At 52.7% G+C, this 16,966-nt stretch overlaps 1 protein-coding gene across 4 annotated transcripts; it reads right to left on the bottom strand.

The window, feature by feature from the left end:
- Positions 1 to 89: 89 nt before the first annotated feature.
- On the bottom strand, positions 90 to 11,968 carry PACSIN3 (protein kinase C and casein kinase substrate in neurons 3). 4 transcript variants are annotated; one of them, XM_060176489.1, is made up of 11 exons: positions 11,816 to 11,968; positions 9,100 to 9,165; positions 8,742 to 8,832; positions 8,442 to 8,598; positions 6,377 to 6,612; positions 6,112 to 6,267; positions 2,349 to 2,524; positions 2,103 to 2,223; positions 1,840 to 1,976; positions 974 to 1,092; positions 90 to 591 (listed from the first exon to the last, which is right to left on the bottom strand). In XM_060176489.1, exons 3-11 carry the CDS (start codon positions 8,793 to 8,795, stop codon positions 476 to 478), a joined length of 1,272 nt encoding a protein of 423 aa, XP_060032472.1. In that variant the 5' UTR covers positions 8,796 to 8,832; positions 9,100 to 9,165; positions 11,816 to 11,968; the 3' UTR covers positions 90 to 475. The 4 variants fall into 4 exon arrangements, with proteins under 4 accessions (XP_060032472.1, XP_007519128.1, XP_060032471.1 ...); XM_007519066.3 differs by having other exon boundaries at positions 974 to 1,095; positions 11,816 to 11,967; XM_060176488.1 differs by lacking the exon at positions 11,816 to 11,968 and adding an exon at positions 11,659 to 11,723 and having other exon boundaries at positions 974 to 1,095.
- Positions 11,969 to 16,966: the final 4,998 nt, after the last annotated feature.

Below are 16,966 nucleotides of genomic sequence, written 5' to 3'. Positions count from 1 at the left end.
AAATGTCTCTCTCACTCTCAATTTCTATCTGTCTCTATCCAATAAATAAAGATAATTTTTTTAAATGAGCATAAACTCGACAGTACCAGTTTTTTTTTTCTTCCAAATTTAATACACACTGGAACACATCACAAAAGAAGGTGCTGCTAGCCCAGAACTACACTCACCCCAAGCCCACCCCAGGAATTCCCAAAACAGAGACCCAGAACTAGGTCCATGGATCCTGGGGAGACCCAGGCACCCCTGAGCCCTTCTATCGCCTTGTGACCTCCCCATATGGCCCTCAGGCTACACTCGGTTGGCCCTTCTCTACCAGTCCCTTCCCAGAGGCAAGTCCTCTGCTCCCATTCCCAGAATTCCTTCCTCCTCAAGGGACAGCTGGGACACAGCAGTTCAGGGTTCTCTGGTCCTCCTGCTGAGAAGCTGGGTTCCAACTCAAGATGGAGAAACACCGCAGAAGGGCCATGTGAGCAGATCAGGCCCCCACACACTCCACATAATTGGCAGGGTACAGGCCAATGCGACCACTTTGCAACTGGCCCTGGCACCAGCCCTGCTCGTCCTCCTCGCTCATCTTCAGCAGCTCTTCTCCTGGGGGAAAAGTAGCACTGGTCACCACCAGATGTCCTGGCCCAGTCCCTGTTCCTGCAACTGAGTCAAGCACTGGGGGGGGGGGGGGGGGCTGGAGCAACGCTCATCAAGAAGACTCAGGCAGAGAGAGGTCAAATAAGCAATACTCTCCAGCTCAGACCCTGAATGCAGAAAGCAGGGATGGGCTGAGGGCTCTTGAGATAAGGCCACAGGATAGACTCTGCTCAGGACCCGCAGAGGACTCTTATGAGTCAGAGAACTGGCCTTTGAGTGGCAGGAGCTGGGCTTCTTTTTCACACCTCTGCTGCAGCTAGCTGTTCAAGGGGGGTAAGAGGGACAGGAATAGAAAGGAACTGGGAAGGGGGCCCAGGGCCCAGGGTACCTGCTCGGAAGCTCAGCTCATCAGCCTCCTGGCCAGCATAGTCATAGAGGGCCCGCACTCGCACTCCCGTGGCCACCTTCCGGGGACTGTCTTCATCTGACCACTCCTCTTCCTGCTGACTGCTGGAGGGAAGAGACAGAAATGGACAGTTTCGGGACATAGGAGACACTCTGAGCAGAGAACACAGGACTTGGGCCAAGGGCTCACCCCCACAGAGCCCTGGGAGAAGATAGTGAGGAGGAGTGGAAGATTCTAGTGTGACTCCTGCCACCCAGGACTATGAGCTCAGGGCTGGTGTGGGCTGTGGGTGCAAGAGAGTTGGGGAAACATCTCACAAATCTAAAGTACCACGAAAACTGCTAATACAGCCTGGAAGGTGACACAGTGGATAAGGCTTTGGAATTTAAATCATGCGGTCCCGAGTTTGATCCCCAGTATCACATGTGCCAAAGTGATACTCTGATTTTCTTTCTTTCTCTCATGTTAATAAATAAATAAATCTTGGGGCCCAGTGATAGTGCACCTGGTTGAGAGCACAAGTTGCAAAGTGTAAGGACCCTGGTTAAAGCCCCTAGTCCCCCCCCCCCACCTGCAAGGAGGAAGCTTCACGAGTGGTGAAGCAGGACTGTCGGTACATCTCTCTCTCTCTTCCCTTTCTACCTCCCCCACCCCTCTCAATTTATCTGTCTCTATCCAATAAATAAATACATCTTTAAAAGAAGAAAAAATATGAACACAATTAAGCAGATCCCAAGGCCCCCGGCACCAATTTTCAAGCACTTCAGGTGGGACGGGAATGAAGTGAAGAAGCGAGACAAGGACAAGGAGCAGGGCTGTTTCCTACTAGCCAGGCTCCTGGCTCTCACCGAGGTGGCACTGGAGACTGGGGCGGGGATGCAGTACAATCTTTTGTGGCCACAATGCTGGTCAGAGTAACCTCATCCGGGCTCCGGCCCCCCTTCTCCTTCCGGGTGATTGTCTTCTGTGTGTCCAAGGACCACTCCTGTGGAGACAGTGCTCAGGGTCTCTCTGGTGGTGACTGGCAGGATCCACAGAACCGACTTTGCCCCAAGCCCTATTCTCTCTCCTGAGGTCCCAGCCACGCTCCCAGTCTGAGGCCCGCCCGTACCTCAAACTGTGGCCAGTTCATGGCCATGCCCGGTCCGTGCGTGCTGCGCCACCAGCGCAGGTCCTCCTCGTCACTGGCCGCCTCGATGCCCTTGTGCAGGTCGCGGTGGAGTTCTTGGAACCTGCAGCCACAGGTTCAGCCATCAGACCAAGCAGCCTGGCTCTGCGCCTCCCAATCTCACACTGGAAGGGACCCAGCAGAACCCCAGAGCTTCACACCACCCCCACCCCCCCGTGCAGGCCAGACCTTTCACTGCTGGAGAGGTCGAGGTGCTGGTGCAAAGTGAGCAGCATGTCCTTGAAGAAGAGGAGCCGCTGGCGCTCAGCCGTCTGGCAGGTCTCAAAGGCCTGCTCCATGTCCTCCATGTAACGTGGCGTGTAGCGGTGCAGCTCCGCCAGCGTCTGCTCGTACTGGGCCTTCACCTGAGGGGGCAGAGTGAGGCCCTGGTGAGCGCTAGACCTTCCCACTCAGACTGCCCATTTGAGCCCAAGCACCACATGGGGGTACCATAACCATGGGGGAAGCTCCTGTGCTTCTCTCTCTTTCTCTCTGAATGAAAAAGTCAGTCCAGTAATAGTGGAATTGTATATGCACAAGGCCCCAACTCCATCAATTTTTTTTTTATTTGATAGAACAGAGAGAAATTGAGAGAAGAGGGGTAGACAGAGAGGGAGAGAGAAAGATAGACTCCTGCAGACCTGCTTCACTGCTCATGCAGCATCTCTGCTGCAGAGGGGGAGCAGAGGCTCGAACCGGGTCCTTGAGCATACTACCATATATGCTCACCATGTGTACCACCACCTGGCCCCCAAAATATATTTTTTAAAGATTTTATTTATTTACTAATGAGAAAGATAGGAGGAGAGAGAAGAAGAACCAGACATCACTCTGGTACATGTGCTGCTGAGGACTGAACTCAGGGCCTCATGCTTGAGAGTCCAGTGCTTTATCCACTGCACCATCTCCCGGACCACCAAAATATTTTTTAAGTAATGAGAGAAAGAATACTAGAACATCACTCTGGCATATATGATGCTGGGGATCAGATTTAGGGACTTTACATTTGCAAGTCCTGTGCTCTACCACCAGCCACCTCTTTGGCCACAGGACTCTAATACTTCTTACTGATCACCTGCCATGGGCTCAAACCTGGCCAAGCACCAGAAGCAATCAGTCCCAAGGAGCCTAGCACTCTCCTAAGGGAGCCAGCATTTGGCTACAGCTTCTGTGAGAGTCTCATGGAGAGAAATAAGTGAAATCAACCCCTGGGGAAGGAGGGAGAAATCAGAAGAGGCTTCATGGAGGAGGTGTGAACTGAGCTGCAAGGAGGGCAGGAGACTATTGCATATGCCAAGCAGAAAGTAGTCTCTGTAGCTGAGCAGAAAGGTGAGATGTGGTGAGACCAAAAAGGATCAGGGAAGATGTCCTCATTGCTAAAAGTCACACCAGCGCCTGACAATGAATCCTTCCTGAATGTCTCATTTATGTTTATTTTTGGTTTTTTGGTTTTGTTTTGTTTGTATTTATTTATATATTTATTTACTTATAACCAGAGCATCATTCTGGCACATGTGGTGCTGGCTGGGTGCAAAGCCAGGACCTCATGTTTGAGAGGCCATGCTTTATTCACTGTGCCATCTCCTGACCACAGGCTCCATTATGTTTTTTTTTTCTTTCTTTTTAAATTTTTTATTATCTTTATTTATTTATTTATTTATTGGATAGAGACAGTCAGAAATCGAGAGGAAGGGAGAGACAGAGGGGGAAAGAGACAGAGAGATACCTGCTACCCTGTGTTACAACTTGGAAAGCTTTCCCCCTGCAGCTGGGGACCTTTTTTTAAATTTTCTATTATTATCTTTATTAATTATTGGCTAGACAGCCAGAAATCAGAGGGAAGGGATGATAGAGAGGAAGAGACAGAGAAACACTTGCAGCCCTGCTTCACCACTTGTGAAGCTTTCCCCCTGCAGATGGGAACCAGGGGCTTGAACCTGGGTCCTTGGGCACTGTAACACGTGTGCTCAACCAGGTGTGCCACCACCTGGCCCATTTGGTTTTTTTTTTTTTTTAGATTTTATTTATTTATTAATGAGAAAGATAGGAGGAGAGAGAGAAAGAACCAGACATCACTCTGGTACATGTGCTGCTGGGGACTGAACTCAGGACCTCATGCTTGAGAGTCTGATGCTTTATCCACTGCGCCACCTCCCGGCCCACTGTTTGTTGTTTTTATAGACATTTTTATTAGTGATTTGATACTGATTTACAAAGTTACCAGATAACAAGGGTAAAATTCCACACACCTTTCCCACCACCTGTGTCCCCACCCCCTCCACTGGAAACTGCATTAGTTCTCCCAAGATCAAAGATGTGAGTTGACTACCTATAACTATCTATCTATTCTATCTATATTTTTATATATTTGCTCATTTTTCTCTATGGTCTTGCTTTCTCTTCCCTTTTTAAAAATATTTTTATATTTATTTATTTATTTTCCCTTTTGTTGCCCTTGTTGTTGTTTTTTATTGTTGTTGTACTTATTGTTGTTATTGATGTTGTCATTGTTGGATAGGACAGAGAGAAATGGAGAGAGGAGGGGAAGACAGAGAGGGGGAGAGAAAGACAGACACCTGCAGACCTGCTTCACCTCCTGTCAAGTGACTCCCCTGTAGGTAGGGAGCCAGGGGCTCGAACCGGGATCCTTAGGCCGGTCCTTGCGCTTTGCACCACCTGCGCTTAAACCACTGTGCCACCGCCCAACTCCCCTTTCTCTTCCTTTTAAGTAACAGCAAGTGCCATTCCTCCCCGGGCCCCCTTCTCTCTCCAGGGTCCTGATGGAATTAGAGTTCACAGCTTTCTAGTCATCTTCCCTGAACATTTACCCCTCTGGGAGTGTGAACCAAAATTATTTTATTATTATTACTTTTATTTATTTACTGGGTAGAAACAGCCAGAAATTGAGAGGAAGGGGAAGACAGAGATGAAGAGAGGCAGAGACACCTGCAGCCCTGCTTCACCACTTGTGAAGCTTTCCCCTTGCAGGTGGGAATGGGGGCTTGAACCTAGGTCCTTGCCCCTTGTAACATGTGCATTCAACCAGGTATACCACCACCCAGTCCCTGGACCAAAATTCTTTTTTTTAAAAATATTTATTTATTTATTTATTTATTCCCTTTTGTTGCCCTTGTTTTATTGTTGTAGTTATTATTGTTGTTGTTGATGATGTCGTCATTGTTAGATAGGACAGAGAGAAATGGGGAGGGGAGGGGAAGACAGAGAGGGGGAGAGAGAGAAAGACACCTGCAGACCTGCTTCACCGCCTGTGAAGTGACTCCTGGGGGGGGGGGGCTCGAACCCGAATCCTTGTGCTTTGCACCACCTGCACTTAACCCGCTGAGCTACCACCCGACTCCCACCAAAATTCTTTAAGGGAGCAAAAGGTGGGAGTAATTGCTTCTCTACTGCACTTGGGTTTGGTTTTTTATCGTCACCAGGGTTAGCACTGGGATGCAGTGCCTACACGATTAATCCACTGTTCCTAGTGGCCTTTTTATTTACTTCTTTCTTTTTCCTTTCTTTTTATTTGACAGGATAGAAATTGAGAGGAGTGTGGTCCGGGAGGTGGTGCAGTGGATAAAGCATTGGACTCTCAAGCATGAGGTCCTGAGTTCAATCCCAGGCAGCACATGTACCAGAGTGATGTCCGGTTCTCTCTCTCCTCCTAGCCTTCTCACTAATAAATAAATAAAATCTTAAAAGAAAAGAAAGAAATTGAGAGGAGAGGAGATAGAGGGGCAAGAGAGAACGACACCTGCAGGCCTGCCCCGCCGCTCCTGAAGCCCCCCTGCAAGTGGGGAACCATGGTGAGGTGTGCACTCTATTTGGTGCACCGCCGCCCACCCTCTGGCTCCTCCATCAAATGACCATCTGGACCAAGCAAGGCAGATCCGGATTAGCAGGGGAGAGAGCAGGGGCTGAGGAAGGCATTGGGGAAGCCAGGTCCTACCTTCTCCGCCTCCCTGGCGCAGCGGTCCACGCGCTCCTGCAGCTTCCGCAGCTGCTCCTGGGACACCGCGCTGTCCGCCTTGGCGTGGCTCTCCCGGGTCTGTGCTGTCTTCTCCTCCTTCCGGGCCGCGTGGTAGCTCTTCTTAGAAGCCTCCACCTGGCACACCAGGGTTGGGGGCCTGGGGGTCAGCTCTGGACCCCAGAGCCCTCTAGCGCCGTGGGGACCCAGGGAGAGGCGTGGGGTCCCATCGTCCCTCCCCGCTCACCTCCTTCAGCCTCTTCAGCCAGGGCTTCTGGGCCTTGCGGAAACTGTCCTCGGCCGCCCGGCTCTCTCGGAAGCCCCCCAGCACTGGGCGGTGGAAGGCACCCCGCTGCCAGGCGCGTACCCGCTCGCTGTCCTGGCCCTGCAGCTTCTCCCGCACCTCCAGGTGCAGCGCGCTCAGCCGCTCCGCAGAGGTGAAGAAGGCGTGCCAGGCCTTCTCCAGCGTGCCGTACTGCGGGCCTGTGGGAAGGGGACATACTAGGGCCAAGCCGGGGGTAAGACCCCTCACCCGGGCCTGCTCTGGGTGCCATGTACAGAGAGGGCTTGCAGAGGGCTGCTATGGAGTAGCTACTCTACGCCACGAACTTTTTTTTTTTTTTTTAGTATTTATTTTCTTTTTGTTGCCCTTGTTTTTATTGTTGTTGTAGTCGTCATTGTTGGTGATGTCGTTGTTGGATAGGACAGAGAGAAATGGAGAGAGGAGGGGAAGATAGCGGGGGAGAGAAAGATAAACACCTATAGACCTGCTTCACCACCTGTGAAGCGACTCCCCTGCAGGTGGGGAGCCAGGGGCTCGAACCAGGATCCTTAAGGCGGTCCTTGGCGCTTTGCGCCACGTATGCTTAACCCACTGTGCTACCACCCAACTCCCAAACCATTTTTTAAAAATATTTATTTATTGATCTATTTATTCCCTTTTTGTTACCCTTATTGTTTTATTGTTGTAGTTATTATTGTGGTCTGTCTTTATTGTTGGATAGGACAGAGAGAAATGGAGAGTGGAGGGGAAGACAGAGAGGGAGAGAAAGACAGACACTTGCAGACCTGCATCACTGCCTGTGAAGTGACTCCCCTGCAGGTGGGGAGCCGGGGGCTCCAACCGGGATCCTTACACCGGTCCTTGCACTTTGCGCCACATGCACTTAACTCACTGCGCTACCGCCCAACTCCCACCATGAACCATGTACTAGAGAAAGTGGCAGCCCTGAGAAGTGAAGTTAAGGCCCCAAGCCTCACAGCAACAGGGGAAGCTTTGTCTCAAGCCTGTCATATAAGCCATTGAACTCTGTGCCTTAGTGGAAAGAACCCGTGTCCCGCCTCAAGAAGGTCACAGAAAAAGCCCAAGCTGTGGCGGGATGGATGGTTCACTGGGAAAAACACACGTTACCATGCACAAGGACCCAGGTTCAAGCCCCTGGCCCCCATGTATATAAACACGGGCCAGGAATGGCTCACCCTGTCGAGCACACTTTTTTTTTTACATTTTATTTATTTATTAATGAGAAACATAGGAGGAGAGAGAAAGAACCAGACATCACTCTGGTACATGTGTTGCCAGGGATTGAACTCAGGACCTCATGCTTGAGAGTCCAATGCTTTATCCACTGCGCCACCTCCCAGACCATTTGAGCATACTTTGTCATGTGTAAGGACCTAAGTTTGAGCCCTTAGCCCACCACAAGGGAGCCCCACACAATGAGGAAGGTTCACAAACAGTAGAACAGGGCTGTGGTGTCTTGTTTTCTCTCTCACCCCCACCCCCACTGTCTCTCACTCTTTATCTGGCATAAAAAAAGAGAAAGTGAAAGAAAAGAGTCATGGAGAGGGGTGAGCAGTGATGCACCTGGTAGAGCACACATTTTACCATGTTCAAGGACCCAGGTTCAAACCCCCAGTCCCCACAGGGAGTAGGGGAGGGGAGTTTCATGAGCAGTGAAGCAGTGTTGCAGGTGCCTTGCTTCCTCTCTCCCTCTCTACCCCTGCCTCTCCCTCTCAACTTCTATTAAAAAAAAAAAAAAAGAGTCCACTAGGAGTGGTGGAATCATGAAATCACAAAGCCCTGGTGGTCAAACTATATACATATTTAGCAATCAAAACAACCCAAACTGGACATTGCAAATGCTATCAGCACAACTGAGTGAGTAAATATTAATAGCAGGAAGGTGTCCCATCCATGGGAAAGCCAGCCACCAATGGAACTGCAACTTCCCACATGAGGTGCAGAAAGAAGCCACCCTTCTGGCAGCTCCTAGTCCCCCAACCCCCAGGGGACACCCCACCAGGCTCACCCTTCTCCACGGCACCCCTCCACTTGCGGGCCCACTCGGCCAACTGCTGGGCATAGGCCTTCTCAATGCGGGCACGCTCCTGGAAGCAGCTGACCAGGTCCCCACAAAGCCGGTGCCCATCCTCCACCCGCTGCACAGTCCTCCGGTAGTTACCAGCCTGGGGCGCACACAAGAAGGGGGGTGTCAACAGGGAAAAGCCACCTCCTAGGCTAGCAATGACAGACAGTTGGGCTCCTCCCTTGGACAGGTGGCTGGGGGGGAGGGGAGGGGAGATCCCAAATCTAGGACCCAGATTCTCACCTCCCAGAAGCTGCCACCCAGGGCTTCCCCTCCAGCGTCTTCCTCCGGAGCCATGGTGTCCCCGCAGCACGGAATGGTGGCAGGCTGGTAGCTGTGGAGGACAAAAGGGTAAACAGAGAACTAGACAATGCTTTGGGGTACAGGCGGTAGGAAGTAACCCTTTCCTGTCCCTAGGCTTTGCCACCACTGCCGTCTCCACCAACCAAGGAGCCACCAGCACCAGGACTTAGCAGGCAGGAGTCTGGAAGCTTCAGGGGGGGTGGAGGGAGCTGGCGACTAGAGCAAGGATGGCATCTACAGAGTTCTTCCTCTTACCTTGGGTCCCTCCTCACCCCCCACCCCACTTCACCCCACCTACCTGGGGCCTCGAGATCACAGCAGGGACCCAAGTGTCCAACTCTCAGAGCTGCCTCTGTGACTCTGCCTGGAAGCGAATGAAAGCAAAGCAGGGGGTGAGTGGGGGGGGAGGGAGGCTGGAGCGTCCAGGGCGGTGCCCAGCTCCCCCGATATAGCAAGTGCTGTCAGAGGCACCAGATTCCAGCCAGGAGGATGCCAATCAGGTCACACGATCCAGCCTGGGATTAGCTGGCCAGCGGGGGTGGGTGGTGGGCAGAGGGCCCCACTCCCCTGGCTGCAAAGCGCCTGCCCACAGCAGGCCCTGCTCGCTTTCCTTGAACAAGGCACCCCTTTAATACACCAGGCCAAGTCCAAGGTGCCTAGCCACACCCCAGGAGCTCCCCAGACTGGGAGAGTGGACTGGAGCCAGGAGACCTTAGCCCCATCTTGGCAAAGATGCTAGAACAAGTGTATTCACCTTTCTCTCCCCAGGAAGCCCCATCTGCTTCCCAAGTTGGAAATTTGGGCTCCTGTCTGCTTGGGTGCCAATGACAGTAAGCCAGGAAAGGGGACACCTGAGGCCCAAAGGTCGCAAAGAGACACTCAGCTTGGCCCCCCACTTCCACTGAGGTCCCAGGGGGGCTCTGTGGACAGGCAACTCAGCACCCTCCCCCACACTTTGCCCCCCCCCAAAAAAAAAGCCTAGTCTGGGGCAGTCCCATGGGGTGTCTGACTGGTGACCAGCCTGTTATGAGTGTTATCCAGGGTCCTGAAGGATCTGGAATCTACAGCAAGGCGGATGCCAACCCCAGAGCCACCACCCCAGGGGCTAGAGGATGACTTAGTGGCATGCGGCCACTCCCCTCCCAGAATCGCAGCTGTCCCCAGCTTGGACTCCAGCGCCTGGAAGAAAATCTCTTCCTCCCAGGAGCAAACCCAGGGGTCAGCGCCAGGCCCAGGAGGACAGAGTGTGTCCACTGTCCCTGCAGTGGGGCTCTGTCACAGCGCTCCCCTTCAGACTCCAATCCAGGCATCCTTTTCATATTCCTTCATACCATGCCCTCAGCCTTGGTTCCCTTGAAGGTACACATCCCATTGGGCTGTGATGACAGGATAGAATCTGTCCCTTGTAATTGACAGAGACTCTCTGGGGGCCTGGAATTAGCACTGAGAACTGAATGAAAATGCGTTCCACCTGAAGACCAGGGCACCTGCTGGCCCTGCTTGGCCTGAGTGGGCCTCCCCCAGGTCATGCAGGCCTTCAGAGGAGGTGCCTAGGAAAGGGCAGTTAGCCTCACCAGGGTGGGTGCCTCTTGCCCATAGAGGACTTGCCACCCTGATGTCGAGGAGCCCTGTGTCACCTACGCGGCCTGTGGGGCTGTGCCGGGCCAGGCATCCAGGGCCCAGGGCTGAGGGCTCCCGGGAAAGCTGCCCCCCTACCCTTCCCCTCTCTCTGGCCTCAGAACAGAGTGAGCTGTGTATGCAGGGCTGGCACTGCTCCCTGGGCCTCCCAGAGCAAACACAAGCCTGGGCCCCAGGCACTGCCAGGTCCCACAGCCCCACTCCACCATGCTACAGGGGGTGGGTTCCGAGACACCAGCCCCTTCTGAGGACGGTCAGCACCATGTGCCCCCTGGCCTCCCCAGAGACCCAGATGCAACCCCAGAACATGCTCCAGCACAGACAACGGCTCAGAAAGCTACTGGGCCCAGAGGAATCTTCTGGGGTTTGGCGGGGACTCCCGAGGGTTGGAGTTCAGGAAAGAACAGTGCTGACAGGTACCCCCAAACCTGCCCCCACCCTTCCCAGAAGCTGGGGATAGTCCCTGCCCCAGGCTGTCACCTAGCCCTGCCCATTTTCTGTCCTGAGTCACAAGCCGCTTGTGTGAGCCCCAAGGCCTCTGCTCCCAGCCACCCCTCCTGAGGTCATGGGCTGCAGCCCTAGGATTCCAAGGCCAGAGGATGACGGGCCCCTGGCTGGTCCAGGGAGCGGAGCCTAGGCGGGAAAGACTGGAACCAGCAACCGCCGCCTGGAAGGCTGGGGGAAGGGGAGGAGGCGGACGGGGGGGGGGGGAATAACAAAGGGGCATTTTTGGAAACCCGACCTGCCGGCTGAGGTGCCTGCTCACGCTGACGCACTCCGCACCCCGAGCCGCCACGCCGAGCCTCGGAGCTCAGGGTGCTGCCCGCCTCCCGCCCCAGCTCTCCCGGAGGGCGCCCTTCGACCGGCCCGGGTGGTGGCGGGGGCTGCACGACCCGGAGTCCGAGGGGCGCACGCAAAGCGCCCCGGCCTAGCCATGGAAGCTCCCGGACTTCTCCGCCAAACTTGCTGAACTTGGTCTTGGTAGGGGTGGGGCCAACCGGTCAACGCGGAGGGAAGGGGGCGCTCCAGATGGTGACCCCCCAGGAGTTGGGGCTCCGCTCAAGAGAGCGAGGGTTTGCCAAAGAGCGAGGCCCCTTTGGGGGGCGCCCAGGGCGGGTGCGAGGAAAGTCTAGGGTCCTTGAGGGGCCCCAGAAGATGGGGTGAACCTCCAGGCCCGGCACCCCGCTTTCTCCGGCCTGTCGAGGAAGTTGCGGGTTACCTGGAACCCGATGGGCTCGGCAGCAGTTCTCTCCGGGGTGGCGGGGGCTACCGGTGCGGATGTCTCTCCCCACCCCTAGCCCCTGCCGAGTTTTGAGGCGCGGGAGAAGGAGGAGGGGGCGGCATGCAGCCACGGGCCCCGCAACCACTGCACTCACCGCGTCCTCCCGGGCGCCTCCGCGGGTGAGGATCCGGCCACGCTCCGGCGCGAGTCCTGCCGCTGCGGGGCCGCCGCCTCCCGCAGCGCGCGAGCCCTCCCCCGGGAAGCCCGGCCCCCGGCCCCGCCCTCCCCGCCGCGGCCCCAGCGCCAGCGGGGGTGCAGGCATCGCGGCTCCCGGGGCGCGGGTCTCCGGGCCTGGGCTCCTGCGTGAGAAGCGCCAGGGCTCCCCCATGGCGGCGCACCAGGTCTGGAGAGTCAGATTTCTGCTTTGCTCCTCCCAGCCTTTGCAGAGCCTGGGAGGACTGGGGAGCTGGAAGGGACCAGCCCCCTCTAAGGGGGCGGAGGGGTGGGGGGCACACCGCACTACAGGCCTTTACCCTTTGTGCAGCCTTCTTAGAAATCAGCTCCTGGCCTGGGGGAAATAGCATAATGGTTCTGCAAAAAGACTTTAATGGCTGAGGCTCTGAGATCCCAGGTTCAATCGCCAGCATCACCATAAGCCAGAGCTGAGCAGTGCTCTGGTCTTTCTCTGTGTGTCTTTCTTTTTGTACCTCTCAATAAAATAGCTAAAATTAAAAAAATAAGCTCCTGTGAGACTCCAGCCATCGCTTTGTAAGCATTATGATTCCTAGGGGAAACTGAGGCACAGAACCCTTCCTTCAGCTGCTCACATGAGAGCTCTAGTTAGACAGGACACCAAAAATGGTGCCCTCTACGTGCACAGTGCTGCCTGCCAACCTAGGGGTGCCCGCCCGGAGCCCTGGGACCGGCGCGCGGTGGGGGTGGGTCAGAAAACCATGCGCTCCTCCTCCCCCCCCCCCCAACCCCCGCGGTCTTCCCAGATTTTCCACCACGATTCATTCTCAAATCCTTTCACTCCTCCACCCCCTTTGCCAGGCACTAGCTGTGGTACAATTTTCCAGATCACCAGGATATCCTCACTTAATAAACTGCTTCTTCCTTACCTACTCCCACCCCACCCCACCCCACCCCACCCCACCCCACCTCGGGCATTTTCAGAGCCTGCCGGACTGTTATTTATATCCACTGGAGCCATCCAAGATGTTCCAGGATGACCTAAGCGCCACCTGCTCGGCCTCCGCGCCCAGCCTACTCCCTCCGGGGCAGGGAGACCCAGCAGCGGTGCCCTCGGCAAGGCAGCGAGCAGGGGCACGGGCCAGAGGGGGTGGGGGCTGGAGAGCCTCCTGAGCGTCCAGGGGGAGGGGAGGGAGCGGTGCCCCGCTCTGTTCTGGGGAACTGGGGAGCCGCTCTATTCTCTCCCGCACACATTCCTCCTGCCCACCCCACCCCCCACCTCCCCTAGGAGCGTGAGGACATGAACTAGGGTTTGTAGCTTTAAAAATAGCTTTAGGGGGTCGGGCAGTAGCCAAGCGGGCTAAGTGCACATGGCGCGAAGCTCAAGGACTGGCCTAAGGATCCGGGTTCCAGCCCCTGGCTCCCCACCTGTAGGGGGGGTCACTTCACAAGTGGTGAAGCAGGTCTGCAGGTGTTTCTTTCTTTCCCCGTCTTCCCTTCCTCTCTGGATTTCTGTCCTATCCTACAACAACGACAGCAATAACAACAACAATAATAACAACAACAACGATAAACAACAAGGGCAACAAAAAGGAAAAAAAATGTCCTCCAGGAGCGGTGGATTTGTAGTGCAGGCAGACAGCGAGTCCCAGCGATAACCTTGGAGGCAGAAAAAAATATATATATATATGGCTTTAAAATATATATAAATAATATATAATGTTATATAATATATTATATGTAATAATATATAAATATATATGGCATATATATATGGCTTTAAAAGGGGTCCGGCAGGCAGCTCACGCCCCAGTAGTGGATCCCAGGCTGGGTGCTCTCTGGAGCTTGTGCCCTGCAGGCTGCCATCAAAACCAGTGTCAACGCCCACTCTGTCCGAACTCGGACAGGTCCATTTTTTGCACCACTTGGCCTCTTCCTCTACAAGACCCTACAGGTGACCTGGCTGACCTCCTTCATGGGCCATCACCCCAGATAATTAGTGGTGGGGTGGGGTCTTGCAGCAGCCCTTCTCTGTGGTTTTGCATTATTTCAAACCAGTTCACAGGAATGTCTAACTTAGTGCCAGGATGCCACTAGGCACCTGGACAGAAAGAAGACTTAAGGATGAAATTAATGAGCTGGGGAGACAGCATAATGGTTATGCAAATGGTTTTCCAGCCTGAGGCTTCCAGGTCCCATCCCCAGCACCACCGTAAGCCAGAGCTGAGCAGTGCTCTGGAAGAAAGAAAACAATAAAATAAAATAATTAGAACTGACACCTCTTAAAACCCCAGGCTCTGGGCACTGGGGGAAACAGACTACAGGGAGCTCAGAAAACAGGGCTGTCACCAGGCCACAAGCAAAAGGGGGTGCTGAGGGGAAAACATCTGGCTTCCCATGGGTTCAAAGGCAGGAATGTTGCAGCTGATCTTAATTGCCCCTGAGGTGCCAGAGAGAGGAAAAATAAACCAAAACCCAGAGGACAGAAAGGTGCTTCAAAGGAAAGGTGAGCTGAGAGAAATGAACATGAACGTAGGAGAGCATTCTGCTAGTGCTACCCCAGGTGTGTCTGTTCTTTAGGGCCAGGACACACACACACACACACACACACCTCTATAGTACCACACCCAACTAGAGCAGGTCCCAGATGCGATCCCCAAGGTCAGAGTTCTGGAGAGACTGAAACCCAGAAATATAGATTGGCTCTGGGCTCCTAGTGGAAGACTAACCCAGAGGCTTAGCTCCCAACACACCTCACCTTGAGCTTCTGGAGTGTCCTAACCACTGTGCCTTCAGTTGTTTGTTTGTTCATTCATTTGTGCCATCAGGGGAACATGTGAACATTCAGACCCTGTGCCAAATGCTGGGAATGCAGAGATAAACAAGGCAAAGCTGCAGGTAGATGGTGATGACACGGTGTGGGTGCAAGGGTGGATGGGAAGGCAGAGGCAGAAAAGGCCACCTTCCACAAGGCAGCACTGCTTGGTTGGCCTTGATGAGCAGGATTAGTCATGTGGAAAGACATTCTTGGCTGGAGCACCAGGGTGTGCCAAGCCCCAGAGGTGGTGGTGGCAGATGACTTGGTGACCCAGCAATTCCACTTTTTAGTCTCGACCCTAGGCAAACAGAGTACAAGTTCAAAAAGAAAGGCACAAGGGTGTTTGCATATTATGTCATTCAAAATAGGAGAAAGTGGGAAGCAGATGTCCATCAAGAGGGCAGCAGATAGCCTAGAGTTCATTCAGCTATAAATTATTCCACAGCGGCAAAAGAAAAAAGGAGATAGAGGTGTGTTCTTATATACATTCGGCCTGGGCTGGGAAATATCTCACTTGGATAGTGTGCTGTTTTGCCATGTGCACAACCCAGGTTGGAAGCCAGATCCCACTCCACTGAAGGAAGCTTTGGTACTGTGGCTCCCTCTCTCTAAAAAAAAAAAAAAAGTCAGGAGGTGGCACAGTGGGTAAAGCACTGGACTTTTAAGCACAAGATCCTTAGTTTGATTCCCTGGCTTCGCATGTACCAGAGTGGTGCTTTGCTTCTTTCTCTCCTTTCTTTCTTAGTAGCAATAAATAAACTTTTTTTTTTTCCCAGAGGATTGTTCAACTCTAGCTTATGGATTGAACCTGGGATATTTTATGCCTCGGGCATGAAAGGCTTTCTACATAACTATTATGCTGTCTCTCCAGCCCATAAACAAATCTTTAAAAATAATTCAGACATTCAAGACACTGTTGAATGAAAAAAGCCAAGTGTAGGACACAAAATATTCAAAGACGATGCACCAAATGATCCCAGTTGTTATCTCTAAGGAGAAGTCTAGAAATAGCCATGGAGATTTTTTTTTTTCTTATTGTCCTGTTAGAAAGTTAAAGGTGGGAAGATAGCTAGTGGTTATGTAAAAATCTGTGGTTCAGGAAGTGGTACAGTGGCTAAGGCACTAGGCTCTCAAGCATGAGGTCCTGAGTTCGATCCCCGGCAGTACATGTACCAGAGTGATGGCTTGTTCTTTCTCTCTTCTTATCTTTCTCGTGAATAAATAAATAAATTCTTTAAAAAAAAAAGTTTCATACCTGAGGCTCAACTACCAGGTTCAACCCCCAGTACCCCCATCATAAACCAGGGCTGAGCAGTGCTTTGGTCTTGCCTCTCTCACTCTCTCTCTCATTAAAATACATTTAAAAAAAATTTTTTTAAGTTTACAATGAGATGGTCCAGGAGCTGGCACAGTGCGCTTAATCTATCTTGTCTGCAATGCAGTGCCAGCGAGTAACACCAACACTGAGCAGATTGCCCAGGCCAGTGTTTTTTATTTTTTATTTTAGAGAGACAAAGAGAACGAGAGAGACAGAGAGAAAAGTGGCATCACGGCACAATTCTACCCTCCATGTGAGATCTCTCTATGTAGATGAAAAAATATCCCAGAGTGATGGGACTGCACATACACAATGTCCTGACTCGAGGAGGTGAGAAGAGAATTTTTTTTTCCCTCCAGGGTTATCCCTGGGGCTCAGTGCCTGCATTACGAATCCAGTGCTCCTGGAGGCCATTTTTCCCATTTTTGTTCCCCTTGTTGTTGTTGTTATTGCTGTTGTTCTTGTTGAATAGGACAAAGAGAAATTGAGAGAGGAGGGTAAGACATAGAGGGAGAGAGAAAGATAGATACCTGCACACCTGCTTCATTGCTTGTGAAGCAAACCCCCAGAAGGTAGGGAGTCGGGGGCTTGAACCAGGATCATTACCTCAGTCCTTGCACTTGGCGCCATATGTGCTTAACCTGCTGCACTATCACCTGCCTCCTGGAAAGGTTTTGCTTTTTTTTTTTTTTTAGGAGATAAGTGGATCTTATTGTCCAAAATGATGCTATCAGAAATTCCTGCAGTGGTCCAAATGTTTTCTCTGTCTTCTTCCACTTGTTATTTGTGATTAATAGTGGGTTATAAGATTGTAAGATGACAGGTCCAAAGTGTGTGGACCAGCCTCCCATCTCCCATAGTCTCACGAAGTCTTAGAAAGCTTCCTTGCTTCTGGTTTTTGTTTCCTGAAAGTTCATGTGTGTCAGTTCTCTAGATTCCACATATGAATGAAACTGTCCAGTAGTTATCTCTCATCT

The sequence above is a fragment of the Erinaceus europaeus genome, chromosome 17 (assembly GCF_950295315.1).
Source record: "Erinaceus europaeus chromosome 17, mEriEur2.1, whole genome shotgun sequence".
NCBI classification, from domain to species: Eukaryota; Metazoa; Chordata; class Mammalia; order Eulipotyphla; family Erinaceidae; genus Erinaceus; species Erinaceus europaeus.
Note: the sequence above shows the minus strand (reverse complement) of the source record. Positions and strands in the feature narration are given on the sequence as shown.